This window comes from Telmatherina bonti (assembly GCF_933228915.1).
Source record: "Telmatherina bonti genome assembly, chromosome: 5".
In the NCBI taxonomy this organism is placed as follows: domain Eukaryota; kingdom Metazoa; phylum Chordata; class Actinopteri; order Atheriniformes; family Telmatherinidae; genus Telmatherina; species Telmatherina bonti.
Genome location: NC_136623.1, coordinates 29036124 through 29062575, shown reverse-complemented (window position 1 = coordinate 29062575; position 26452 = coordinate 29036124). Strand labels below are relative to the sequence as shown.

General features: G+C 40.7%; 2 protein-coding genes across 3 annotated transcripts in view; one reads left to right on the top strand and one right to left on the bottom strand.

Annotated features, from left to right (window-relative positions):
• ulk4 (unc-51 like kinase 4) overlaps positions 1-11941 on the top strand; it is a gene marked incomplete at its 3' end in the record, with an annotated part of 94517 nt that extends 82576 nt beyond the window's left edge. Inside the window, exons 37-38 of the mRNA XM_079241155.1 lie at positions 7488-7576; positions 11881-11941. Of these exons, the coding sequence (XP_079097281.1) occupies positions 7488-7576; positions 11881-11941 (150 nt within the window). The remainder of the gene's footprint in view (positions 1-7487; positions 7577-11880) is intronic.
• A 905-nt stretch (positions 11942-12846) lies between these two features.
• On the bottom strand, positions 12847-25521 carry LOC306756476 (catenin beta-1). Of its 2 annotated transcripts, XM_079241208.1 has the most exons (17): positions 25379-25521; positions 19599-19649; positions 18881-19105; positions 18534-18787; positions 18200-18438; positions 17803-18004; positions 17505-17649; positions 17304-17407; positions 16956-17090; positions 16618-16821; positions 16221-16379; positions 15814-15933; positions 15477-15627; positions 15095-15216; positions 14937-14997; positions 13957-14207; positions 12847-13634 (listed from the first exon to the last, which is right to left on the bottom strand). In XM_079241208.1, the coding sequence occupies exons 2-16, from the start codon at positions 19609-19611 to the stop codon at positions 13993-13995; spliced, it is 2349 nt and encodes a 782-aa protein (XP_079097334.1). In that variant the 5' UTR covers positions 19612-19649; positions 25379-25521; the 3' UTR covers positions 12847-13634; positions 13957-13992. The 2 variants fall into 2 exon arrangements, with proteins under 2 accessions (XP_079097334.1, XP_079097335.1); XM_079241209.1 differs by lacking the exon at positions 13957-14207.
• Between the last annotated feature and the right edge of the window lie 931 nt (positions 25522-26452).

Below are 26452 nucleotides of genomic sequence, written 5' to 3'. Positions count from 1 at the left end.
ATTTGAAGAAATAGCGACTATCAACAAGTCTAGCTACTACTTTGGTGATATGGAAGACTTCTGTTAAGTAACGTGAAAGAATGTGTAGTTTACTCTCCGTTTGCATCACCGGATACGGCTGCTGTATAAGCTCCTCCCCCATTTAGAAGAACACACAGGAGGCTTGTTTACAGTGGAAAGCTTCAAGCTGCAGGAGATGTTCACTTCTGCTACATGACCAGACTGAAATTGCGACCGACTGATCCCACCATGGTTTACTGTCAGATATTAATGTCTAATGAAAGAGTGTGAATCGAAACGTTTTAAAAGTTAAAATTACTGTAACATGTTGAAGACTCTTACGGTTCCCACCGTACATTCCCATCAAAGGTGGCGCTACAGTAGTATATCATAAAAGAGAGGACAAGACCCACGTGAAGAAGAAAACTAGGTTGCAAGTTAAACATGGAGACGAAACTTTTGTTATTTTGGTTTTTTTTTTTTTTTATCATGTCTCAAGCGGGCAAACTGCAGAAATTCACAGCAACAATGACTGCAGTATGAACAACAGACAAGACAGAAGACTCTTGACGCCATAGCTATGTGTTTACCCACAATGCAATGCCACACCAAATGCAGGAAGTGACTTTTTTTGTAGTCTGCTTCCTGTATTTGGTCCGCCTGAAACGCGCCAAGACTTGTGTTTGTAGGTGGACCGAGTCCACTTCTTTGGTCCGGATCAGAATTCGTTTGGCACATTCACATTTCCCCAAACACAGCGGACTCGGGTTCGAATTAAAAAGGTGAATGTACCCATAATTAGAGAATCGCTGCAACTGTAAAAAAAAATTTCACCTTTTTTAAATTAAAAACTGTTCAGTTCTTATTTTATATTTATTTTGGTTGTTTTCAAATTAAATGCATTTTTCAGACATTAATAAAGCCTAAATTTACTTTATTATTCTCTTTGTCTATTATTTGATTCAGTCTTCCACCTAAATGCACTTGAATAAAAAAATATCTTGGTTTTTGGGGCAAATATTTGTATGCAATTAAAATGCATTTACTCAAGATTAATTATTTGCAAAGCCTGCAATTAATTAGATAAATATTTGTAATCAAGTCCATAAGAAATCTACCACAGATGCTGACTGGGGCCAAAGCTACTTTACCATTATTTTCATGTCCTTTGGGTAACCCTGCGCCGATGCTGTTGAGAAAACATTATCCTAAAATAAACCACTGCAGCAACAGTAGAAGGTTTCATGATGGAATAAAGGAGATCACTCAGCAATATATGTATCCGTTTGTAATGATTAGGATGGTATTTTCAATTTTATCATTGAAGTTAAATTTGCAGATTGACTTTTTTTTTCTTCTTTTTTTTTTTTTTTTTTAATGAAAATCTGGATTTTTTATTTTTTTTCCCTCTTTGACATGCTCTTTGGGTTTCCGTAGTTAAGAGTAGACTCAGCAAATTAAGCCAACAGCATGTGTTCAGAAAAGCATGTTTTGCACACAAGACCAGAGTCCTACATTGATCCAGTTTTATCAACCCGCACCCAACCACCCCATTAGGATGACCAAACCTGACCTATTGATGTGCAACCTGCGGCCTGACCTGCAGGTTAACACATTAAATAATTTTATATACACCCTGTCCTTCTCTGCATTACATGACTTTTCTTTAGTTGTTCTTATTTTTAATGTGACGTTTTGTCATAATTTGACTATCAAAGAGGAAAAGACAACAATACAGTAAAAATATTTAGAGGTTTATTTCAAGCAAAAAGTGTTGTTTTTTTAAACTTGCGTAAGATTGCACTGAACCTACAACGTCTCACAATTGTCTGTTGGTTTGACACTCGGGGGATTAATTTGTTTGACTGGAAGGATGAAGAACAAACAAGATATCTTCCACCATCCCCGCTTTCAGCTGTGTCCTCCATTCCTGAATCACCAAACCAAAGGAAAGTGTGAAAGTTTAAGAAAAACCTTGCAAATCAAACCTATCCTCCCTGAACTATCTTGGTGTGAATCATCATGTCATCAGGTAGTAGGAGCTGGTTTGGCTTTTTTAGCTTCAGGGACATTTTCTTTTTTGACTGTTTTAAATTGAAATGCAATAAAAAAAAATTTTTTTTTTCCCAGACATTAGTGAAGCTTGAGTTTACAGTATTAATGTCTGTGTCTGTTATTTGTTTCAGCCGTTGCCAAAAATCTGTTTGAATTAAAAAATGTCCCTTTTCAAACTGTTGTTGTGCGATTAAAAAGTGATTAAGATTAATTCATTACAAAGCCTTTAATTATTTAGTTGGGGTTTTTTTTTGTTTTTTTTTATCAATTCCCATGCTATTTTTTTTTTTTTCAATGAATTTAGTGCTGGGCAATGATTGCCATTTTTAATCACAATTAACTGCATGAAATTTAATCTATTGTGTGCAAAACATCCTTTTCCTTTAAGATGACTGCTAGATGAGAAAATACAATAACTTTTGGTTACCAAACAACAAACAAAAGAACAGCTTTTCACAGTTAAAGTAGTTCTGTTTAATTTCATTTTAAATATTTATCTATTAAAATAAAATATTTATGGAAAAAGAAGGATTAAACATTTTGGATAACTAATTCAAAGGTAACAAGTCAGCAGCGTGATTTTAAAGCTATGTGAAGCTGTCTGCCTTCTAAACCGACACGAAGGAAGGTCAGGTCTGTATTTCGTATTTCTAGTTTGTGAGGTAAGATAAATCTTTACAAAATGTACAATAACTTCCATCCATGCACATTTGGTGGCACTTCATCCAGATTTCTTGCCCATAAATTTCATTCTTAGCTTGACTTTTCAGTTTAAGGTGGGTGAGATGTTTTCCAGGAGCATGTTTTATGATACTATTTAGAATCCCCTTCACACCCTGATTGCAGCCAGTTAATTAAACGCTGAAACACAAAAAATATGTTGTACTCTGTGGAACAGACAAGAAAATAAAGCACCTTCCAAATCATTTAGAACTGACTATATATGTCTGAATGACGATGTGTTTATCAAACTTAACTGTGATATTTCACCCTTAACTGCTCTTCGTGCTCAGGTCATGCGCTCTCAGCCGCTTGTAGTACTCGTAAAGGCAACAAAGTGAGAGCCAGAGCTTGGCTAGCTACATTACCTACATCAAAATATGGTAAACCCTCGGAAACAAGCATTGTAGGCTTCTGCACTTTGAAGATGCAGCTTCGGGATGGGGTGGGGGTTGGAGAAAGGGGTTTGGACTTGGATTGTACAATTTCAAAATGTAGCTTGATCAACCCATTTTTCCATGATCTACTACCCAACCTTTAACTGGACACAGTTTTAATTTGATAACTAAAGACTATTGTCCAAGTTACCTGTTTTTATTTTCAGCCTGGTGACCCCCAGAAACTCACCAGGAGGACAGACTGAGATGCAAGATCACAATACACAGCACCATGTTTGGTAAAATCCAAACCCTATCGTGCAAAATTTCAAGCCCAGTGCTGGACTGTGGATTTGAGTTTGTTTTAAAGCCACAGCATGTACACACCTCGCAGTCATTGAGTCAACCATGAACAAGTCTGTACACCTAACTGTTCTGGAATCAGTGTTCATTAAAACTTGGCCCAAATTGGGACATGCAACAGGTCTGGTGTGAAGCACAGCTACACATATGCAACAACATGTCTGACAAATGAGATAAGTAAAGATGTTACAATGATTCAAAGTCCAGACTTGAAAACAACTGAAATGCTGTGGCGGCATCAAGCTGTGCTTGAGCTACAAGCTAACTATCTACTGAAGCAGCGTTGTAACAAAATATGGGTCAAAAGTCCTCCATAAATGATAAGGTCATACAGAAAAAGACTGAGTTACTGTTGCAAAAGCAGCTTCTACTGAATCATGTGGCTTGGTTTTTGTCAGATAAATCATGACAAGGTGTCGTATGTGTTGATCATCTGAGGCTGAACTTGCACATCTCTAAGACCTGATAAGAACAAGACGATTTATTTTTTTCAATCATGTTCTGATACATAAAACCATGGAGTTAAATAGATGTGTATGTTTTTTCATATAACTACCTAGACAGTGTATTAGTAAGCTGTAAAATTACAAGTTACACAGTCTCTTTCAAACACACACCTACACTATCAGACAAGAGTCTGTCCTTCAAATAGAGCTTTTTAATTATCTTTCCTTGATTTCAGAGCTTTGTTCATCTCAATCAAAGATCCCAACTAATAGCTTGGAAAGAAGTAAAGAAAGATGAATGATGTTGGAAAGAGTAAAATTCTACTTTGTTATAAGGGTATAAGGACTCTACATACGTGAAGGGAGATCAGGGATGAGTTGCCAGAGAAAGAAGCTGCTGGCAACACAAATCCTTAGTGTCTGTGCACAACACACCATATACATTTCAAGCTCATTTGAGACACAGAACCGTCTAAAACTGTGATATTGTCCTGCAGAAATAGTCTTTTGGTGCATTAGTTTTTGTAGAATTGTGTTTACTACTTCTGTTTCCTACAGCATGGCAGCGGTGCTGATATCAGCGCATCTAGTTGTTAACCTCACTTTCATCCAGAAGCTTCCTTTTCCCTGCAGGCCAAAAATGTCTTGACACAGAAATTTCTAAATGCCAAGTGCATTATGTGCAATTATTGTAACCTTTTATGAGCTCAAACTGAGGACATGAACATTTCTATATTTTATTTCTCCATCAATCTCCAAATGCCTCCAGCTTCCTTTTGCTTTATGACTTTGTGAGGACATTTTGTTTCCATGTAACCATGAATTGCAGCTTGTAAAGTTTTAAACCTGTTTTTTGGAAAGTAAAATATGTGCCAAATGTTTGATAACATGGCAGAGTTTAAAATTGTTGGGAAGTGCTGCTTTGTTTCTCACATCAGGTTACATTGTTACAAATTCCCCTCCAGTCAAATGATCTTATTGAGCTGCTTCGCATGGACAGTGCAGCAAAAACCAGATGAAAACTGACCTCACACTCATGCGCTCATGCAACATGCTACAAGTTCCAGAAATCAGTTATTATTATGAGCATTGTCCATGAAACAATATTCTCATTCTTTCTGACAAACACACGTGTCATGATATGTTCTGTTATTTGTCATCATGTTATTTCAGCATATCTCTGTTTCTCTGCTGTCAGGTACACTGTCACCGGTTTGAACTCTGTGTCTATAATGACAACTCTGCTGCCTTTCTGGGAAGCAGCATGTCTGTCTGCTGTTTGCAGTCTGACTGTGTGCCTCACATATGACTTTGAGTTCAGAATTATTGATTCATGTCTTCCTCAGATCGAGATAGGGAGGATAAGGGAAGAGGAGAAGATGAAGATAGGGTGGAGAGCTGGCGTGTAGAAAGGCGTATGTGTAGGTGTGCTTCTGTGTTTGGTTTGCTGGCATACACGAATGTCCCTCAACCTTGATAGTGTAGGCAAAAATGTGTGTGTGTGAGAAAAGTAAGGGAGTGAGAGGAGCATCTTTGTCTCATCCTAACCCTGTCTCTTAGCAACAACCATGGTGTGTCGCCACAGAGACAGGGTGATGATGTCACCAAAGATCACAGAAAACACCAAACACAGACATACATTCACTGGAGCACACAAGCTCATATACATGCTTTCTCACACACACACACACACACACATATAAAATGTTTTTAAAACGACCATCACAGACCTGTTATTAGGAATTATTGGAGCTTATTTGTTCTTCCTTAGACTTTAATTGAAGCTTTTCTGGTAACAGTGGAGCATCGTTACCTGGGATGAGGCAATGTTACTCATGAAGTTAAAGCAAACACTATCATAACACACACACACACACACTACCACAAACCAGGCATTCCCAGGTGAGTAAGAAGTTGAGACGTCACTTTGTGGAGAAACATGTCTGAACAATTTTTAGAAAAGCAAGGGTGGGGTGGAAGGACAGTAAAGATGTGGGCAGGAAACTGAAGGAATAAAAGGGGAAAAGCCCTTTGCTGCAGTGTCATCCACACTATTCTACGTGTTCAGCAGTAGAATCAGAGAATAGAAACACTGAGCAACACCGTTGTAGATATTTACTGAGTTGAAAGTGCAAATAAGAGAAAAATTAACCACCAATCTTGGGGAACTAAAACAGCAGGGGAGTGTGTGTTCATTCAACTGGATCTTTGGTAAATTAGCTCTTTGATCAACGTGCTGCAGAAAGGCAGTGATAAATGAGTGTGATATCACTCAGCAGGTGGTCTCGATTACTTTCAAATAATGCCTTGATGATAAGGCCACTGGTTTTTAGTTTCATATGTGTTATAAAAATATATAGAAAATGAAAATTATATTTCTGAAGTGTATCAACATTGGTTTGTTCCTGTTGGTGAAATTGTGGTTATGGCTGACTGACTCCCTCCTCCGATCGGCTGGTCCAAGAAAAAACCGGTCTGAAAAAAACAGCCACATTTGAAGAGAGTCGTGAGTCAATATAAATATCACGGCCCATGGCCTGTCATCTGTCTCATCACCTGGGAGATTGGCTACACCTTGTGTTCTCCCTGGCGCTGCCCTCAGACTGCTATGCTGGTTGCTGATTGGTCGCCCACACTCCTACCTGCCTGTGATTGGCTGGAGGTCTGCTGAGCACTAGAATAAAGGTTCTCAACATTCTTCATTCAGTGCAGCTGTGTTTGAGTGGGTCTCGGTGTCACAGCTTGCCACTCATTCACTGCCAGTGAACGAGTTTTGACTGTTTGCAGTTTGTGGTTTGAACTACTGTGTTTAGTGAACCTTTTTGTTTTTGTGATTATTGATTGATTGGTAAAAGTTCTGGTTTATGCTTTTGTTGATGGGTTTGTTTTGGCTTTTGGGTTAGCTCTTTGGCTCCTGATACCTTTTGAGGACCAGTGGGTCCTAAATAAAGCTTTCATATTTGTAAATTTCTTTGTATTTGTACTTCTTTGTATATTTGTTGCCACATCTTGTTCCACTGGAGAAACTCCATCTGGGGTCGTAACAATAAACTGAAGCAGTTGTGCTACATGTACAAGTCACGCTGAGGTGTGGGGGTCATGTTTTAAAAATGTTTAAAGTGTAGTTTATTAAACTTAACTATAGTAGCTGGTAGGTTCAAAGTCGTGTCCAGCTGATGTCAGCAGACATAGAAACTTCTGTTCAGGTTTAACTGTAAATTTGCACATTGACCAGCAGTGTGTGTGTGTGTGTGTGTGTGTGTGTGCATGTGCGTGTGTAAGGAAATCATAGTTCTTTGTTTTTCTTTTTTAACAGTGAGCCATTTTTATATTGTATACAATATTTCAATGCTGGACAACAAAATGCTGAAATGTCTGAATACTTCTCAGGATTTCTTACCTGTGTCGGACAGTTGCCATAATATCCTTGACAGTGTGGTTTTTTAATCAGTGGTGAACTTTTCTGGTGGTACATTCAGTCTTTCTCACTCACTGTTGCTCTTGTCTCCTTTATTTCTTCTTTTAGATACAGACTACCAACAAATCCGATTGGCTAGAATCTCCAGAAGGAGTAGAACTCATAAGTCTACTGCAGGATTTGACGACCTCCAACAGGTGCGTCTTCTATTGTTGTATGTTTATATGCATCTCTTATGTAATTAAACCTGCTATTACTTAAAACAGCTCATAAAACGTGTAGTAATGTTGCCATTACCTGTTGTTTAAACTGGTTTGTGGAGCAAACAGCAGTATAGGTTAGTAGCCCAGATGGACCAGTCATTGCCACTTCCTCCAGTTCCTATTTGGGAATGGCAAGGAATTTACAATAAAATACATTTTTATCTGGGTCATCTTCACTGTGCTTTACAGTGCGGTATACATGAAACACCTCATAGGGTGCAGCCAGATTACATCTTGATGAAATGCCTGAACCACAGTGGCTCCACATTGAGCTCCTTCCAGTCTGAGCCTGTCTCTCCCATCTAAGTCTGAATACACACATCCATTGTAGGTAATGCACATTTTTAATTCTACAAATAGCTCATATCTTAAAAAAAAAAAATCTGCATTCAGTCAGCGGTTCCCAGGTGCTACATGTGCACACTTCAAAGATGTGATTTGTTAACACGTTGGCACATCTGATAGAATATCTAGGAGTTTAAAAGTCTGCCGAGGCTGCCCTTTATCACACACAGATTCTGTTCATAATTGTTATGGTCAGGAAATGTAGAAGCAGCAGAAGTGTCAAGAGGGATCTGGTTTAGTGGCCTCAGGATTGGGTCTCTGCTTTTGCAGATGATATGGTTCTGTTATGCTGTAGTCTTGAGCGATTCACATAAGTGTGTGAAACAGTTACGGTGGGAATCTCCAAATCTGAGTCTATGGTCCTCAGCTGGAAAAGGGTTTGGTGTCTTCCCCAGGTTGGTAATGTGAAGGGGAGTTCAAGTATCTCAGGGTCTTGTTCACAGGGAAGGATGGAGAGGGAGATACAGGAATATTGGTGCAGTGATGCAGTGCATAAGTGCATTGTAAAGATGGAACTGAGCCAAAAGGCAATGCTATTTATTCACTGGTTGCTCTATCTTCCTACCCTCACTTATGGTCACAAGCTATGAGTAGTGACTGAAAGAACATGACTGTGAATACAAGTGGTCAAAATGAGCCACCTCCGTAAGGTGGCTGGGCTCTGAACCTTAGGCATTGGGTGAGAAGCTCGGCCATCCAGGAGAGGCTCTGAGTAGAGCTGCTGCTCCTCCACGTTGAGAAGAGCCAGATGAGGTGGCTCAGGCATCTGGTTGGGATGCCTCCTGGACGCGTACCTAGTGACATGTTCCAAGCACACCCCAGGGAAAACCCACAACATGTTGGAGGTATCTTATTTAGCTCAGTCTTATGCACAAGTTATTACTTGAAGCATTTAAACTTCCCTCCCCAGCCTGACTCCAAGAATTTATCCATTTTCTACCATAAGGCGAGCTGCTCCCTTCAGTCATGGTCCATGAATGAATTGTATGAATTGATTTGATCCTTGCCTGAGATCTGCTTCCATTATTATTACTGCTGCATGATATCTGTTGTAGAGCTTTGCTTCAAAATAACATTCCTTTTAGCTTCACTGTGACACAAATAACTCCACCATTAAAAGGATGAAGCTTGAGAATAAAATCTGTAGCAAAACCGTTTGACATTTCCACATGTCAATAGTTCCTCAGTTTTTAGCTTGTTTGCTCACAATGAAAAACACAATGAAAGACACTTATCCACGTCAGCAGCAAGTCGATAACAAATGCCTCAAGACTTAAATTAGTTTAATTCTGTTCTTTTTACTAGCATTACACTACAGCGGCTCAGAACATATCAGCTTAAGCGTTCACAAGTTCGACACAGACATCCGTTTTCATTAGTAAACATTATTTGGTGGTCTCCTGATGTGATTTCAGCAGCACCAAACATGATGCGCAACATATTGAAAGAGCAAAGCTTTCCGAGACTCCAAGTCTGATTGTTTAGACCATTTTTAAGCAACATAATCATTAAACCTACAATAAAGTGTCTCTAATTTGAAATGTTGTGAGTAACCGTGAGGTGAGTGTGTGTCCCTCTGCGTGCACCTGTATCTCTGCATCTGGCTGCTTTTTATGAGTATGTGGGTGGAATGTTTGTTCCTCTTTGAGCCAAGGGTTTTCTCACTATAGCGACCGTGCTTCCTTTGATCCTTTGATGCATGAGACTCACGACCTCTCACACACAAACATAGATGCAGACACACAAGCACAAGGAATACACACAATGGCCACTTTCACTTTCCTCTGTATACAAATTCTGCCTCAATCACACAAACACCCTGTCAGATCAATAATAAAGGTGCATTATTGCCCAGCTATCGAGGCCTCCCCCTCCCCTCCCACACCTCCTTTCTCTTCGGTCACTTCTTTTCTTTCCCCCTTTTGTCGCTCTCCACACCCATTTCCCCCTCCCTCTCCCTCCATTTTCTATCTTTTTTTTCCCTTATTTTCTGGTTTCTCCTCTTGTGCCCTACTCCTTCTCTCCCCTCATCTCCTCACTCTCCTCTCCCTCTCCAGCAGATGAAAGCACAGATCAGCTTTTGCTTTTGAAGTGGCCGAGCCTGGCACCCTCCCACTGGTTTAGCAGTAGGAAGAGGGGAGCAAAGGTTTTAGGAGAAAGGGCAGGAGATGAGAAGAGTTATGTGGAGAGAAAAGGGGAGGAAGGAAAGGGAGGAGGTGGGTGAGGTTTTAATTGAGAGGATGAGAGGAGTTTGGGCAAAGGCAGGAGGGGAGAGAAGAGTTGGGAGGGAGGTTGGACGTCTGGGTTGAGCTCCTACCCCAAATGATGTCATTGAGCTTTTACCATGGCAACCTGAGGAATGCCTTTTCAAAACCTCAAGCCTGGCCGAGAGAGGAGGGAGGGGCGCTACTCAGACTCTCAAGTCCTGAAGAAAAGCCTGGAGGTCCAAAGCAGGATCTCAGTTTACTGTGTTCAGAGTGAGAACCGTAAGTATCATCAGCAAGTATCGGCACTGACGTCAACATGGACTCAGAAGACCAAGTGTAGCCGTAACATTTAAATCGGCTTGTGTTGAATAAAGCAATAGATCACTTGTTCTCAAACTCTTTGTTTTTGATTTCCTGTTTTTTTCTGATAGTTTATAGGAGAGTGACTGTATTTTAGATCTATTGATAATAATTACCACAAACAATGATCTCACCCTTCCTTCCATTGGTTATTATATTGTTCTAAAAAAACTTTCATTTCTGTTCTCCATATTTACTTTTCCTAACTCTTGGTAGGTGAGAGGAATATTGAGACTAATATGATACTGGAACAGCTTTTTTTCTGTAATGTACAACCTTTTTTTTTCTGAGGCCCTCCAGGCAGCTGCAAGTGCCAATTTGGTGCTGTAAAAATGCAGAGATGTAGTGAATATCCAAACACGGAAGTTTGTCCTCAAACTTTTACATACCCAATTTATGTTTTCTAAACTCAAAAACTTTCAAGGGTTTCCGAAGCCTCTGGGAACAGTATTAATTACGTTAATTATGTTGGATTTTAATAAAGAGGAGTGGGTGGGTTTCTGCAGACCTGGCTATCAGGCTGCCCCCAAACACACCTGGGAGTAAGAAGAGCAGAGTGGAGGGTGAGGAAGGGGAGAGGAAGAGTATAGATATTGTTAACAGATGATTTCACCCAGCCACAACACCGAGCCTGCTGACAGTTGAGGTGAATACAGTAGTTTTGTTACAATGTCACCTGGAGAAACAATACATGACAGGAACAGTCCATTTTTAGGTCCAGGTGTCTGAAGCAGAGGAAGTTGCCAATCTTTAGGTAATTATGATGGCTAGGAGACTGGGTCAGAGCGTCACTATGCTAGATTCTGTGTTATGTTTGTCATGTGCATCTGTAGAACATCTGCCAGCGACAGGCTTTTTTGATGCAGATTAAGGCTGATGCTTTGGGTCTGGACCCAGGGAGGAGTTACAGCTGAAAAGCAGAATGTCACCTGGGACAGAGTTAACTCTGCTTCCCTCTATGAACCTCATCTGAGCAATAAATGGAAACTTGGTTTGAATAAACCCAAATGAAAACACGATATAGATGTTCACCTGTGTGTTGCACCTGGTGAAGATCTGGTTTAAAAACAGAAAGAGGTACAGAGTTGTAGCCGAATTATTTTAGCATTGGGATCACTTTTTACATGCTTGCAGTTTGATACTTTAAACGATGTAGACAGCTGAATGCTGTCAACCACAAGGATAATCTGAAGTATAATGTGTCAGAATATTTTTGGTTGATGCGTCTGTTATGAAAAACAGAAAATATAGTGTGTATCACTTAATTTTCTCTGCATGTCATCATAGTAAATAACCAAAATGGTTTGTTCTTTTTCTTCATCGTAGGTGTCATGTCGATGTGATTCCACTGGCCGGAGAAATCCTTCAAGAAATCCACAGATCCTAGAACCTTCCATCTTCAAGCCTTCTATTAACCAGATATGGTGCAGTGTTTCCAAAGTCATTACATGAACATGTATACTGCTGTCCGATGAGCCCTTCCATGCTGTCAAATAATCAGATAAGTTGTTCCATCAGTGTATAATCAGTTTTAGGAAACAAGGCATTTGTTTGGCTTTTTAATTGAACAGCACTTACATTTAACATGCTTGAACAAAATAAAACATTTAGTTTGCTTTTATTCATATATTTGGTTTAGTTTTAATCTTAATGAAACACTCCTAGAAGCTTTAAGATGACAAAACATGCTGCAGAATTTACACTCTCTGCAGGATACCCATCATCTGCACGTTGGATCCGTAGGACATAAGAACGATGGTCTGTTGCAAACAGGAACATCCGTCCAGTCTTCAATCTGCTCATCATCAAAGCTTGAGCATTTAGACTGTCACAAGCATCACAGCACTGACCTTGTCATGTTTAACACTCAATTCAGGTTTAATAACAAATCAGCTTGATTTAGTAAGATTTTAACTTCTCCTGGTCAAAGTACATGATACACCATCATCGTTCCTGGTTATGATGCATCTTACACATAAATCTGTATAGTAGGTGGATCAGAAGAGGAATTACAGTCATTGAGGTGCTCTCGTGTCAGATTGGCCCCAGCTTTATTTTTCCATATCCAATGGACAGAGACATGAAAACTTGTCTGAAAAAGTCCAGCTGTCCTTATGCACCAATAAATGATAAAACGGCACCTTCCTCCATGAGAAACACACCTGACCTTATTTTTCCCCATTTTATATGCAACCAGGAGTAAACAGTGACTAATGTCCTGATTTGCATTGTGTTGCAATGTAACTTTAAATCTGAAATAAGACAAAACATCCAGGTGAAATGACAGTCCATTTTATTGTTTCAGAACACAGCAGGCTACAGCAACCAGCGCCTCTAATCACTTCACTCCTTAGTAACAGCAGACCAATAGGAGCACTTTTCCACCCATGTCCTGTTACAGACACTCCCACCCACCTTGGTCAGCTAAACCCCCTTTGGAACAGCAGACACACATTAGTGTCCTTTAAAGCAAGAAAATAGCTTGATATTTGGACCATGATTTCCAATTCCTGTTTTTTTTTTTATACAAAAGCTACACAATGTTACACTTGATCTTCAGAATACAATTCAACTGATTAAATTTAGTGTTTGGACAACATTTAAAATGTGATCCGATTCTTTACTTGGATGGAGCATCACCATTAAAATGAAAACCAAAAGGAAAAAAACCCAAAAAACTCAACACTATCAGACTTAAAATACTATGAACGGCAAAAACAAGAAATGAGTATCAATGCAGAATAAAAAGAAAAAAGCTATTCAGTTTGTACCATTACAGACTTGAAGAAAACGGGATAAAAAAGTAGAACAAAATGAGTAAAAATGAACACATAAAAAAGGGGTTTTTGAAAACCAATCACTGAGATCAAAATCTGTTTCGTGTCAGGATTTGAAGTTGGTCCCCATCAGGCTGAGAGACCAGAACTGAACCGCACTAAAATCTACTTTGTCCCAATGGAGTTCCCATAGACAGGAAACTCTGCTCGCTGTTGTTGAGTCATCTTCAGGCACTTTCTGAAACCCCGCCTCCTCCATATGGGCGAATCACGATGCAGGTTCATCCAGATCACATGATACAGCTGCAACAGGCAGAGAGAAATGAGTGGAGGAGGGTAGTGGTGAAGTTAAAGGAAGGAGCTGAAGAAGCCGTGGGGTTGGTAAAGGGGCCACACACAGAGATCAAACACCAAGTAACTCGACACACACTACATCACAAAGCTTTGAGTTCCAGAGCAGCCTGAACATGCAATAGCCACACTGAGCAAATCCACTCTGCTCCTTCCACTGCCCTTTTATCCAGAATCTTCCCCACTGCGATTCCATGTTAAATCTTTGCAAAGATGTTGCTGCCATTGATTCCAGCTGATACATCAGTCCAGACAAGTGAGAGGTCAGTCTTACCTAGTAGAAAGTGTAGTGTAATGTTGGTCTTGGTATTTACAGGTCGGTATCAAACCAGGCCAGTTGGTTTGAGTCTCCAGGTGGCAGGCCTTCTATCAGTTCCTGGGCATGTCCCAGGTCAGGCAGCCCTTCTACAGGGGGGTAGTCCTGGCCAGGGTGGTGGCCTCCACCCAGGTCGTGGTCCATCATGGGCTCCATACCCATTGTATCCCCTCCGTAACCCCCCGTATGGAAGGAACGGTAACTTGGGTCTGAGGAAGCAGGGAATGGACGGAGGAGAAGCAGGGGAAGCAGAGCAGTTGTTAGAAGCATGTTAACAAACCACACCGTCACACAGTAGTATGATCAAACGTAACACTGCACAGCAACACGCCATCAGCACACCGTCTGTCCTCCACCAAGCAAAGCCATCATCAAGCTCTTTTCACACACCAGCTGTTTGGACTTGGAATTGATTTTAACTAAATTTGTTGATCAGTTTGTGTTGAGTCAGAAAGTTCAGTTGTGTTGAGTCAGAAAGTTCAGTATATTCACCAACATAAAGCCTCTGTGTTATTTATCTTTTAGAGCGGTGATGTGCTGGAGGAATGAGAGCAGTGCAAATTAAAGAGCAAGCTCAGTCCACACGGACAACTAAAAGCTGCAGCATTGAACTTCTTTGAGCCTCTTGTGACTTAAAATCAATCTCCGTCCTCTACTTCAACATTGTTGGCCTTCACCATCCCTTGTTGCTTGGGCAACGTCCATTAAATCATTAACCGTGTCAGCAGTGGTAGAGATGGGGCTAAGACCAACAATGTCATGCTGTGATTTAAGGTTGCCACAGAGGCTGGGATTTTAATATGAAGTTAAACTGGTCAGTGGTAAACACTGACCTAATGAAAGAAAGTACAAATGTTTTCTTGGCCGAGCTGCTGTGACATCCATCTGCCTTTTTCAGACGGAGAAAGTTTCATACAAACAAATCCAAAGAGACCCACCTTCCTGTCTGTAGCCAAGAGGCTCTCCCTGTGTGCCAATGTCCAAACCCAAATCTCCAGTCTGCAAAGTACAAAACGAAATAATTACACAGGCAAAACAGGCATTTTCCAAATATCATGGCCAGGCAGTTCAGGAATAAATACTGAGTCCATCCTACCTCGTTCCAGGCCATTGGTTCAGTCCTGAAGAGCGAGCTGGTGAGTTCTACAGAGAGCCGTTTCTTGTAGTCTTGGGGTTTGTCCTCCGACATACGGAACAGAACTGCTGCTGCGTACGTTGCTGAAAACGGACAAATTCTGTGTTAAAAAAAAAAAACTGGACACTGCAAACACGAAAATATCAAAACTATATTGGAAATGACAGTCATAATATTTCACCCAGTCTTAAACTACAAAATCTTACAAGCAAACTTGTGGGGAAAACAATGCAAATGCAGCTGTTGTATCCAATAATAACCTCCCTGCAGCACTAAAACAAAGCTAGGAGCCAGCAGGTATGAATGATGACAGTATGTAAATGAACTAGTTTTATGTACATACCAACTCCCTCATTGCGGCTGTGCAGCAGCTCTGTGAGCGGAGCAGTGGCTCCCTCAGCCTCGATGGCCTCAGCAGCCTCTTTATCTTGAGCCAGCTCACACAGCACACCCGCTGCTACACGCTGGATGTTCTCAATGGGAGAATACAACAGCTGCACACAAACACATCTCAAGGTTAAAAGAAATTCTCATAAAGAGCACCTCTTCTTCTATCCAAGTATTGTTATCAACATTTCAGGGAGGAAACTGATTTTATATTATTACATAAAAACACAACCTTGACATTTTTTAAACTGGTTTCATTTCTGCGTTTTTTCATGAAACATCTGAAAACTTACTTGTACAAAGAGTGGAATGGTATTCAGTCCTCTGATGACTATTCTGTTGTGGACATCTCTTGCCAGGATATGCAGTGCTCCTGTGCAACCCTCCACTATTTCCTCCATACGCACTCCCTCCTAAAGGAAAAAAAACACCATTCAATGGTCAACAGCGGCTCTTTTCCCTTTCTGTTCACTTCTCCTAATCCAACCAGCAGCTGACGAGGACGTCAGAACTAAAACTGATGAGATATTAACGGGGAACATTTCACAATCTCCTTGTTAACTATGTAAGGTGTGAATTCTACATGGTGGTACTGCAATGCTCGTCTCTGCTGTGCAGCACGTCGTGCAGCACTGCTGACCGGAGTTTATTACATTGGTGTGAATTCATAGAAGTCTTGGGAATGTGTGAGCGCTCTTACCACAAACTGCTGCTGTGTGCCTCCCATACTGGTGCGTCTCTGTGTGTCTTGGTGTGCTCTGACCAGAAGCTGAACCAGTCTGGGGATGGCTCCCTGCTCCCTCAAAGGGGCGTGGTTGGCCGGGCAGAGAGCCAGGTTACGGATCAGACCGACTGTAGCCTGAAGAGCACAGCACCTTGTCAACCATGTATTTTCATTTAAACATTACAACTAAAGAAGATTTAAGGCCAAATATTCCTGTTAAACATATATTAGTTTGTAAATCAGCTCCGTTCTCCATATTACAGTCCTGACCTGCAGAAATGAACATTTTATCAGTGTTTTCTTTTAGCAACAGCAGCAAAGCTGTATTAATGCCTAGTTCAGTGTTTCAGAATGAATGAGCAGAGGAGTGTACCTTGATGAGTGGCCAGTGTGAGGGTGGATGCAGTAGTTTGACAACCACCGGCAGGCCGTAGTGCAGTCTGACAGCATTCTGCGCCATCTCAGCATCCTGGTGTCGAGATGTGAGGTGACGCAGGGCACAAATAGCTGGCTCTGTGATGTCTTCTCTATCCCCAGCTCGAAGTACTGTGCGAACTAACGCCTCGATACCGCCAACCTGGAGGGGAACAGGTGACATGACAGACTAATGGTAACAAATCAAACTGATAAAATCAAGTCCACTGAAAAGAGACCAGAAATGCTGGCCATCTATTCTAACTATACATCAGCTGTGGGATTGTGTGTCCTCACCTGACAGACCATCATTTTATTCTTGTAGTTGTTACAGGTCAGATTAGACAGGATACCAGCAGCACAGGTCACCACATTAATGTCATCACTGCCAAGCAGCTGCACCAGTGTTCCCAGAAGACCTTCCATTCCCTCCTGGAGAACATACAGGTTTGTTAACAGCGCATTGAGTTCAAAATAAGAAAAAGAAAAAGAAAAAAAAAAGAAAACAAGTCAGTTTTTCTTTATCTTCCATCTCTGTAGAGTAAAGCAAGTTGCAAAACTTAATGTGGACCCTTCCCTTCCTACACCCTTTTTTTTCCCTTTTTAAGTAACTTTGATGTGATCACACGGCGCAGTTTTCATCACCTGTTTGGTGGCAGCATCGGATAAGTTCCTGAGAGTCCAGAGACAGTTCTGGACCAGTCTCTGGCTGGGGTCTGTCAGGTGGATTCCCAGGGCCTGCATACCTCCTAGACACAAAAAATAGCATAATTGTAGTAAATTTACTTCCATAAAAATAAAAGTATGCGCTCATATTAAGAGATGCTTCATGTTCAGTAAACATACCAGCTTCAACAATGGCAGGTTTGTTACTGGAACACACCGACAGGACTTTGAGAACACGGCTTGTGGTCCACAACAGTTTCTCATACGTGTATGTCCTCATGATGTTGACCAGCGCTTGGGGGCCTCCACTCGCCAGGATAATCAACTAGTCAAACAGAAATCACTCCACATTAGATGGCGTTTTTTGTTCCAGATGTTAAAAGGAATGTCAAACAGTGTGTAAGTTACTGTATCTGGGCCTTTTGATCATTATGTGATTACCAACATGTGTCAACAGCATTACTCGGGAACACCTCACCTTGCTTTCCTGGTTCCCATAGGCCAGTATCTGAAGACAATCGGTGGTGATGGCCAGGAACTTGACATTGGTTTTGTTGAGCAGAGCTACCATTTTCTGTAGCCCACCTGCTAAACGAACAGCCATCTTGGCTCCTTCCTGGTGCAAGAGGAGGTTGTGGAGGGTGGTGATGGCGTAGAACAAGACTGAGTCCACTGGTGAACTGCAGAGGGAAGAACAACTACATTAAATAAGAATAACTCACCAAAACTAAATGAGTCTTATTAGTTTTCACTTAATAAGAAGCAGCAGATAAAAGTCTGCTTCATCAAGGATAAGAAGTCTGTCAGCCACCAGTCTAGCTTTGCTAATCAGCTCCAAAAACCACAGAAAAAAAGTCCACCATCCCTTTACATACCCAAGCATTTTAACTAAAGCTGGTATCCCACCAGACTTGAAGATCGCCAGCAGTCCCTCTCTGTGATGGGAAAGGTTGTGCAGTGTTCCTGCGGTGCAGCGAGCGGTTTCCACATCATTTGTGTTCTGCATGGTCCTGACGATTGCAGACACCATCTGGGGGGAACGCATGATGGCATGGCGAGAAGCTTCTTTCTTTGACAGCTGGTGAACCATCACTGATGCCTTGTTAACTACAACCTAGAGGGGACAAACACAGATGTTGCAGAATTATAAAAAAAACAACCAAGTGTTTGGAGAGAAGATCTGACCCTCTGCTTGTATGAAAACATTACCTGGTCCTCGTCATTGAGTAGTTTGGTAAGTTCTGGTATGGCTCTGGTTGCAAGCTCAGCATCATCTTGATAGTTGATCAGATTTACCACAGCATGTTTGAGCATCTGTGATGGTTCTGCCAACCTCTGGACGTTTGTGGGGTTTGCAGCATCATATTGTGTGGAAGGAATCTGCATTCCCTCCTCGAGAGTCTCTGGAAACATGGCTGCACGCACCCGCTGAGCACGCGTCATGGCGAACTGACCGTCTATGTCTAGTCAAGAAAACATTTCTCAGGTTAGCTGCATTGGCCTTTATGTTTGACTTATCTTCCAGTTTTTAGAAGAAAAGCAGTGCTGTGACTCACCTTGTACTTGTTCTTGGGAGAAGTTCTGGTTGAAGCCCTGCTCCCACTCATACATGACCTGGTTGTCAACATCCTCCTCCTCAGGGTTGCCCTTCCCACTGAGAGAGGGAGCGGTTGTGGTGGCCCCTGAGTGGATGCCTGAATCTAGGTAGGACTGTTGCTGCCAGTGGCTGACTGCTGCCTTACGGTCTGGCTCCATGGCCATGTCTAGTTCCATCAGATCAGCTAAAAGAACAACAAACACATACTGTACATCAACTTAAGGTGCTAAATAGTCAGTTAAACCAACTTCACAGGTTCACAAGCATGCTGTGAAGTTTCCAAAGAGTCATTTTCATTTCAGTAAACTGCATGCTCTGACATACTGAAAAACGACTGCAACATGCGACAGCATTACATATTACGAGTCGTTTCAACAAAGCTTTATAGCCACTGCACTAAATGGATTTTTTTCTTTTGTTAAGTTCCAGTGTCCCTCAGTCAGGTTAGATTTACCAGTGACGGACTCTTGAAGCGTCAAGTTTGATTTTACACATAACCCAAGTTTTAAATTGGAATCAATAAGTAATTCGCTGTTTTCTAATAAGAATATAAATCTGCCTGCAGAGAAGATGCGTTTGGACTGCCACACGTTTAATGCACTGCAACCGACTCAGGTTTATGTGCAAAAGTGAGAAAGATGGAAAACATAAGTGTGTGTGTCTGAATCTTAACTCACCTTGGGAAGCCATGTTCCTTTCTCAAACCACAACCAACACAGCTTCCTGATCTGGGGAGGGGAGAAAAAAAAGTAAGTCAAACTGCCTGAGCAGCATTTCATTCATTACTCACTTCATCTATTCTGCACACAACCAGTGTGACAAACAGCCAATTTAAACTGAACACTCAAAACATTGCTGCAAAGTTGGCGAAGAGGGAGGGCAAAGAGCTTAAATTAATGCTGGTATAAGTTTTAAAGAATTCCAGACAAGCGACTTTGTGGTGTTTTCTCTCCCCTCCTGCCTCCTCCCTTTATCAGGTTTCCCTTTTCCGTTTTAGACAGATATGCAAACAGCCACAGCTCACACACAAAAGCCACCATTAAGTCTAGCAGCTACAAACTATTTAAGTGAGGAAGGACGGGAAGTGGAGCACTGGGTGGAGAGAAGAGGCAAGAGGGAGGAGGGAGACACATACTTGCACTGGCTTTGAAGCCAAAACCACACTGCAGGAAAGTAAACAATGGCAAATGGCAGGAGAGGTAGAGCAAGCGAAAAGGGTATTAATTCAGAAAAAGGAAGTCTCAGAAAGCTTTTTTTTATTATTTTATTTTACTGAAAAACAAATATGGCAGATTTATAAGAATGGAAAATGGTAAAAATCCAGACAAAAATCTCTGCTAAAACGGGAAAACTTGGGAAAACTTGCTGAATATCATTAAGTCAGAAATACGTTTGCTTTTCAAATCTGCACTTACATTTGTTCAAAAACTAACTCTGTAGGAAAAGCAAAATCCCACAGTAATAATAGTCTGTGTGCATGTCTGTACATGTTCAGATACTGCAGAAGTATCAAACAAAACAGAGGGTTTGACAAAACAAAATGCTTTTAAACCAGTCTGTCACATCGGAAGTCACATATATACCCGACTGCCTTTCCTGCACTGAACTCAGAGTCTCGGTCTCCAAAGTCATCTTAACCATCAATGGAAAAATGTCATTCAGAAACACAAATAGAGAAAAGACCAACAAAGTTTATACCCCATTTCTCCTCAGACATACCAAGGGCATGAATGTCCTATTGACGTGTAACGTCTTGCTGCACTGAGGGTCTGTAGAATTTCCCTTATTCATTAAACTAATATCAAACCAAATAAACACACAAAAACATCTTTGTGGGTTACTTTTTCCATCTGTATAACATTAAAACCACATAGGCAACTTGCCTAACTGAGCAATTGTTTATGTTTCCACAGGAAACAAAGTAATGAAGAGTTTTAAATGAAGCTTCACTCCTCAAAAAAAATAAATCTACATGCAAATCATAGACATCTGAAAAAAGCCGACAACTTGCGCACTTACAGAATCACAGAAATGGACAACATGCTTTACTCGATAGCCAAGTAGAATAGAAACAAGTTAAAAGCAAGGACAGGCTTCAGTGTTATATTGATATTCGATTAAAACTGAAAATGAAAAAGACACTTAATGAAATGAGGAAAAAAAAGTTCCCAAGAGAAAAGTTTTAATTGTTACGCAAGTCTTAGAGATGTACAAAGCATGACGTGTTGCCATTGAAAAGGGGAGAAAAACCATCACCCACTGCTCAATGAAAGATACAATTTGTATACTCTGTTTTGTTGTTTTTGCTTGATTAACTTTATAATTAATAGATTTACAACAAAAAAGTGCCACAACACAATGTCACAGAAAGGTATTTTTAATTCTCAATAGCCATTTCCTAAAACTATATTCGATTCAACAGGTGTGAGACTGCAGTGCTTTTACCTTCACAAATTTGTACTAAAATATCAAATTCAACTTGTGAGCAATGACAATAAAATCCTTTTGTCACAAGATGTTATCAGGACAGATTGACGATGAAAGCCATCTCTTTTTCCGGAGACTTGAAAATCCAGTTACAGGAATAGATCATGGCATCTGCTACTGAACAGTTTGTCAAAGAACCCAAAATAGTCTGCTTCAACATAAATATCAAATAAGGCTGGTTTTTCCAGCAGGTTTCCCTCAAAATAGAGTTCACAACCAGAACTGAGATTTCGTTCTGCTGATATATGCATACAGTGTTGAAAGTGGGCTCATAAGGTCCTCCTTTATCATCTGTAATCCGTTTCTAAGATCATACATGGTACAAGTTTGTCAGCTTCCCCAAACATTTAATGTCTTGTTGGATTGGACCATATTGTGTATAAAAGTCTCCTGTGTACAGCTGAGCCAAAGGCTTCCATACAAGCAAGCAAACAGGAGCAAAAATCAAACAGCCAGGACCTTAATGGTTTAAAAAAAACAAAAAAAAAACTACTAAGAGTACAAATAGGTGCAAATAGATGCGAAAGGATTTGTGGAGCTCTGAATTACTTCCCTATCCAACATCCACACCCCCTCAGCTCAGTTGCGTGACTTAAACACAATCTTGAATCATTTTCCTAGACTGTTGCTTCTCACCACAAATGTACCAACTCAAATTCACTGTTCACACGCCATCCTCCGAGCACTGCAGGCCTGCCCTGACATAACCTAGAAGAGTCCTAATGGGAATCACATGTCCCATACATGCCTGGATACGAATCAAACGGGCAATCAAAGCACACAGTGGAACCCATTTATGATTCACACTGGTGGTAAAGTGGTTCTTTACATCTGGGCCCTGGAAACTCTGCTCATAAAAAATAGAGATCAGCAAACAAGCAAAGTCTGGCCTCCAACTGAGGCACAAACAGCAGCTTAAACTGCAAAGTCAAACTCACAACAAACTTGTTACTGTTAGACTGTTAGAAACATCAAGCCAGCAGTCATGCCGCAAAAATCTGGACGATAGGTTTCTTTGAAGCCAGATGTGAAATCCAATATGTAGAGTTGTGCCTAGTGCAGTTGAAAGCCATATAATTGAAACCAGATGCCTTCTGACTAACACACCAGCCCACCAGCCAGAGTATGAAGACCGCTGCCCTGTGCAGAGAAACAAAGGAAAACATCACCTTCAGCCATGCTTGGTTTAGTCTATCAAATATAGCACTCGTGTGAATGTAGATAGTGAGGTTGTGTGCAGGCACACTTCAAAGCCCCATGAAGTCAAGATTAACTACAGGTCAACACTGACAACAGCACTTCCAGCACAGGAGCGAATTACTGGGAGCACAGTCCTTATGTATGGCACTGTCCTGAATGTGGGAAATGTGCTGCTCAAACTGGAAAGTTTGCAACTGTGTAGCTGTGACAAAATTATGACATAACTTTATGTATTACAGCTGATTTTTTATAATGTATAAAAATCATTAAATGATAATAGATGTTTCCAACCTCACAGAACTTTAATCCTCAAAACATGCAGATGTAGAGCAGCCTATGCAGCTGGCTACAACAGCTCAACTCAGATGAGTTCGGTTTCACACGCCAGCTGCTTATCTAAGAACTAAAAATAAAAAATTAGCTGATTTTTCCATTTTGTACTTAATTAGTGAGCATTTAAAACAAACCATCAGATTCATCTATTCATTACTAGAATGCAGACCAATACTCTTCATTCAAAGCCACATCCGTTCTGTCAGCAAATGCGAGGCTGGCTGAGCTTACTAACACAGTGGCAATATATTTTTAAAAAAAGAAGAATACAAAGTGTAATACGCATTTCTTTGAAATGACATTTCAGTTCTTTGGCCTGCAGACATTTGTGCTGTAATTTTACAGACTTTCCGCAGCATGCAGTGGCTGTTAAAAACGCAGACACACACACGTACTTTCGATTTGAAATTATGCACAGCTTGGGTTAAACAAACGCATTTGAGAATAGGACTACAAAATGAAGAAAATCCATTTAAGCTCGAGCACCACTCATTTACTTCAGTGAAAAAACAGAGGGAGTCAATAGATCCAGATGAGTAAATGACCCAAACAAGTTGTATTATCGGCACAAGCAGAGACAGAAGCTGCCACAGGCTTAGCCGCATAATGTGCAGGGTCAGCAGCACTCACTGCTGGCTGCCAACAACACTGAACCCAGTGCCTGCAGCCGCTGCAGAGCTTTATTCTCTTTCTCCACTGCAAAATCCCAGATGCCTGTGGAGAAGCTGCTAAATCATCCATGGGACTCACATGAAGGTGACTTTGCCATTGTTTTATACAATTAATTCCAACCAGCATTAAATAAACCTTATAGGTTGAGAGCAGTGCAAACTGGCAGCTGCCCTTTCAGCATAAATGAACAGAATTACATAAAAGTGGGCTTATGAAAAGAAAAGAAAAAACTTAAGTCCTGGGTCAAAGCAAAACCAGTGGAAAGATTCTTGATAGTCGTTTTCCTGCAAGTGGTTTGTGTCATCATACCAGGTACGATCTCGCATGTAACCAACACCCACGTTTCCGTCTCAAAATTATCAATGCATCATCAGGGGGAAAAAAAAAAAAACAGAAAACATGCTGACAAGATAGCAGGTAGGTCGGGTAATGTTCCGTTGTGTAACTTGGTCGGGGATTTCACTGAGGGGGACCGAAGAAACATCACTGAGAAAGACATTTAAACTAAGTCTAAAATGAAACGCACATAAAATACCGTGACTATAAAATTAAACCAACATTAATTACTCTATATTTTAAAATACAATACAAGAGGAGATGCAACACTTCTTTTTCTTGAAATATCACTTTAAAACGTAAAAAAAACAACATGTCTTTATGTGCTGGAGTTGCCTTAATACCACTTGTTTGTACCGGGAGACAAAAAACTGCGAGGTTTCCAACTTTTTCCACACAGATTTCTCACAGCTGCCTCTCCAGCAGTCACATTGTTTCATCTCTGACTGTACAGGGGGTTTTACAGAAAGACTTATGCACATTAACGTGAAATAAAACAGACCAAAAGGCTGAGGCAGACAATCACCGCGCCGCCCCGCCTCTCCTCCACAGCTGCCCCGGACTTTCTTGCCCCAACACCACCGACTCAGATTTCACACTCTGGCTCCTCCTCGTCTTCCTCCCAAAGCACTTCGGCTGGGAGGAATTTGTCGGTCTTTGTTTAAAAGGACGTAAGGAAAACACAAGCAGCTGTACTGTTTTTTTTTTTTTTTTAAATAAACTATTAAAGTTACACAGCAGGAATTGACGTTTTAACGCAAAGTGTTCACGTTTCTATAAAGTTCACGAGACGCTTCTGGCGAAACGTGTTGCTTATAGACAACACATTTTGTAACGTGGCTAATGTTAACCTGTGTTTGCTAAGAGATTTTAACTAAGTTTAGTGTTAAAAGGTTAAAGCTTCACCTGGGCGCATTTCTGTCTCATGTGGAGTCATGAAAAGCTCAAACAGCTCCAATATACACAAACTACCAAAAGGCGAAACTCAAGTAGCACAAACGTGAGTCAGATTAGAGGAATGTGACCGAGACTAAATAGGTTAATAGTTAAGCTAACGTTTAGTCATGTTAATTAGTCAAACAATATCGGTATTTGTTACTAATTCTGCTTTCTTTTCCGAATAAACTGCGCAGGAAGAGATCCACATGATACGTCTAATGATAATGGAATATTGTCTAATGGCCAATAAAAAGTCATTGACTAACATTAAGTCAGTATCTTCAGTAAAATAGGTATTTTTAACACATTAGGCGGCGGCTGGCATATCCCATGTATCCACCGTGAAAGCAGCAGATTTGTTAGCTGCAGCAGCAGCATCTCCGGCCGGCCCGCACACAACAAGCGTCTCCCTTCCCGCTGGCGTTCAGTGCCGGACAAGAAAAGAGCAAGAAATGGAATAAATACCGATAGACTGAAAGTAAAAGCCTACCCTTGTCAACACAGCAAGTCCGTCCACTTGGGTCCCGGAAAGTAAAACCACTTGAAAACGGAAAAAAAAAGGGAAAACTCGAGGAAAATGTGAAGACAAGCGTCAGCGGGGAGTCCTCATCCACTCCCTCCACCAGCAACAGAAACACACGGAGCCAGAACAGCAGAGACTGAGAAATGTAAGATGGCGGCGGGTTTAAATAGACCACATCACACCCCCAGTAGTCCCATATCTCGCCGTGCATCCTATCAAAATAGAAACTAAAGTAGCAAATAATGAGTGTCGCCTGATCCAGTTTTATATGTATATTTTCTAAGACAGTAACGAAGTCCATTTGTTGTGTGAAGCATTTGATTTAACTAAGTAAAGTAATACATAATCTATGTATGTGGTTGGCGTATGAATACACAATGGAATGAAGTTCCGACACACTGGAAAAAAGAAATCTGATCCCTTTTCCCGAATTTCTTAGACTGGAAAACTGGATAATTTCTCTCACTTCTGAAAAGTTGCTCTTCTACCTTCACAGACTGAGGTGAGTAAAGGTGTTTGTGGAAAGAATAGTTTTGTTTTTGCTAGTATTTCCCACCACCTAATGATACTAAAATGAATAACCTCAGTCAAGGGAAAAAACAATCTAAAGTTGAGAAAACAACAGCAGGTTAAAATCACTTCAGACTCTTTCATTGTAGCATGAGCTCTATTAAGGTACATGGTACTAGATAATCTAGTTTAAAAGAAAAAACAAAAAAATAAAACTTTTTACTATTATTAATTGTTCATTCAACAATAATTAAATGTCAAATGTCAGTGGCAATGAGGAGTTTGCTTTTGTTTTGTGCACAAACACCTTTCCGTTGAGCAAATAAATCTTTGTGATTATGCCTGCAGGCAAAAAAGCTAGTCATTCTGCAGGTCAGCGCACCTTTCCTGTGGAGGCTTACTTCTGCATCACTTCTCATCTTTTGAGTCAGTGATTCCTGGGAAATGATGATAATCAGAACAGAAATGGTTTTGTTTATGAAATAAATTGAATCTCCCTTGTCAAGGAAAGGGGTCAAAACACTGATAATT

Coding starts and splice junctions, on each gene's coding strand:
- LOC306756476 (XM_079241208.1), bottom strand. Junction 18,005..18,199: donor GCTTTAGTTAAAATGCTTGG/GTATGTAAAGGG, acceptor TTCCCTCTGCAG/TTCACCAGTGGACTCAGTCT. Junction 14,208..14,936: donor TCTTGGCTACAGACAGGAAG/GTGGGTCTCTTT, acceptor CTGCTTCCTCAG/ACCCAAGTTACCGTTCCTTC.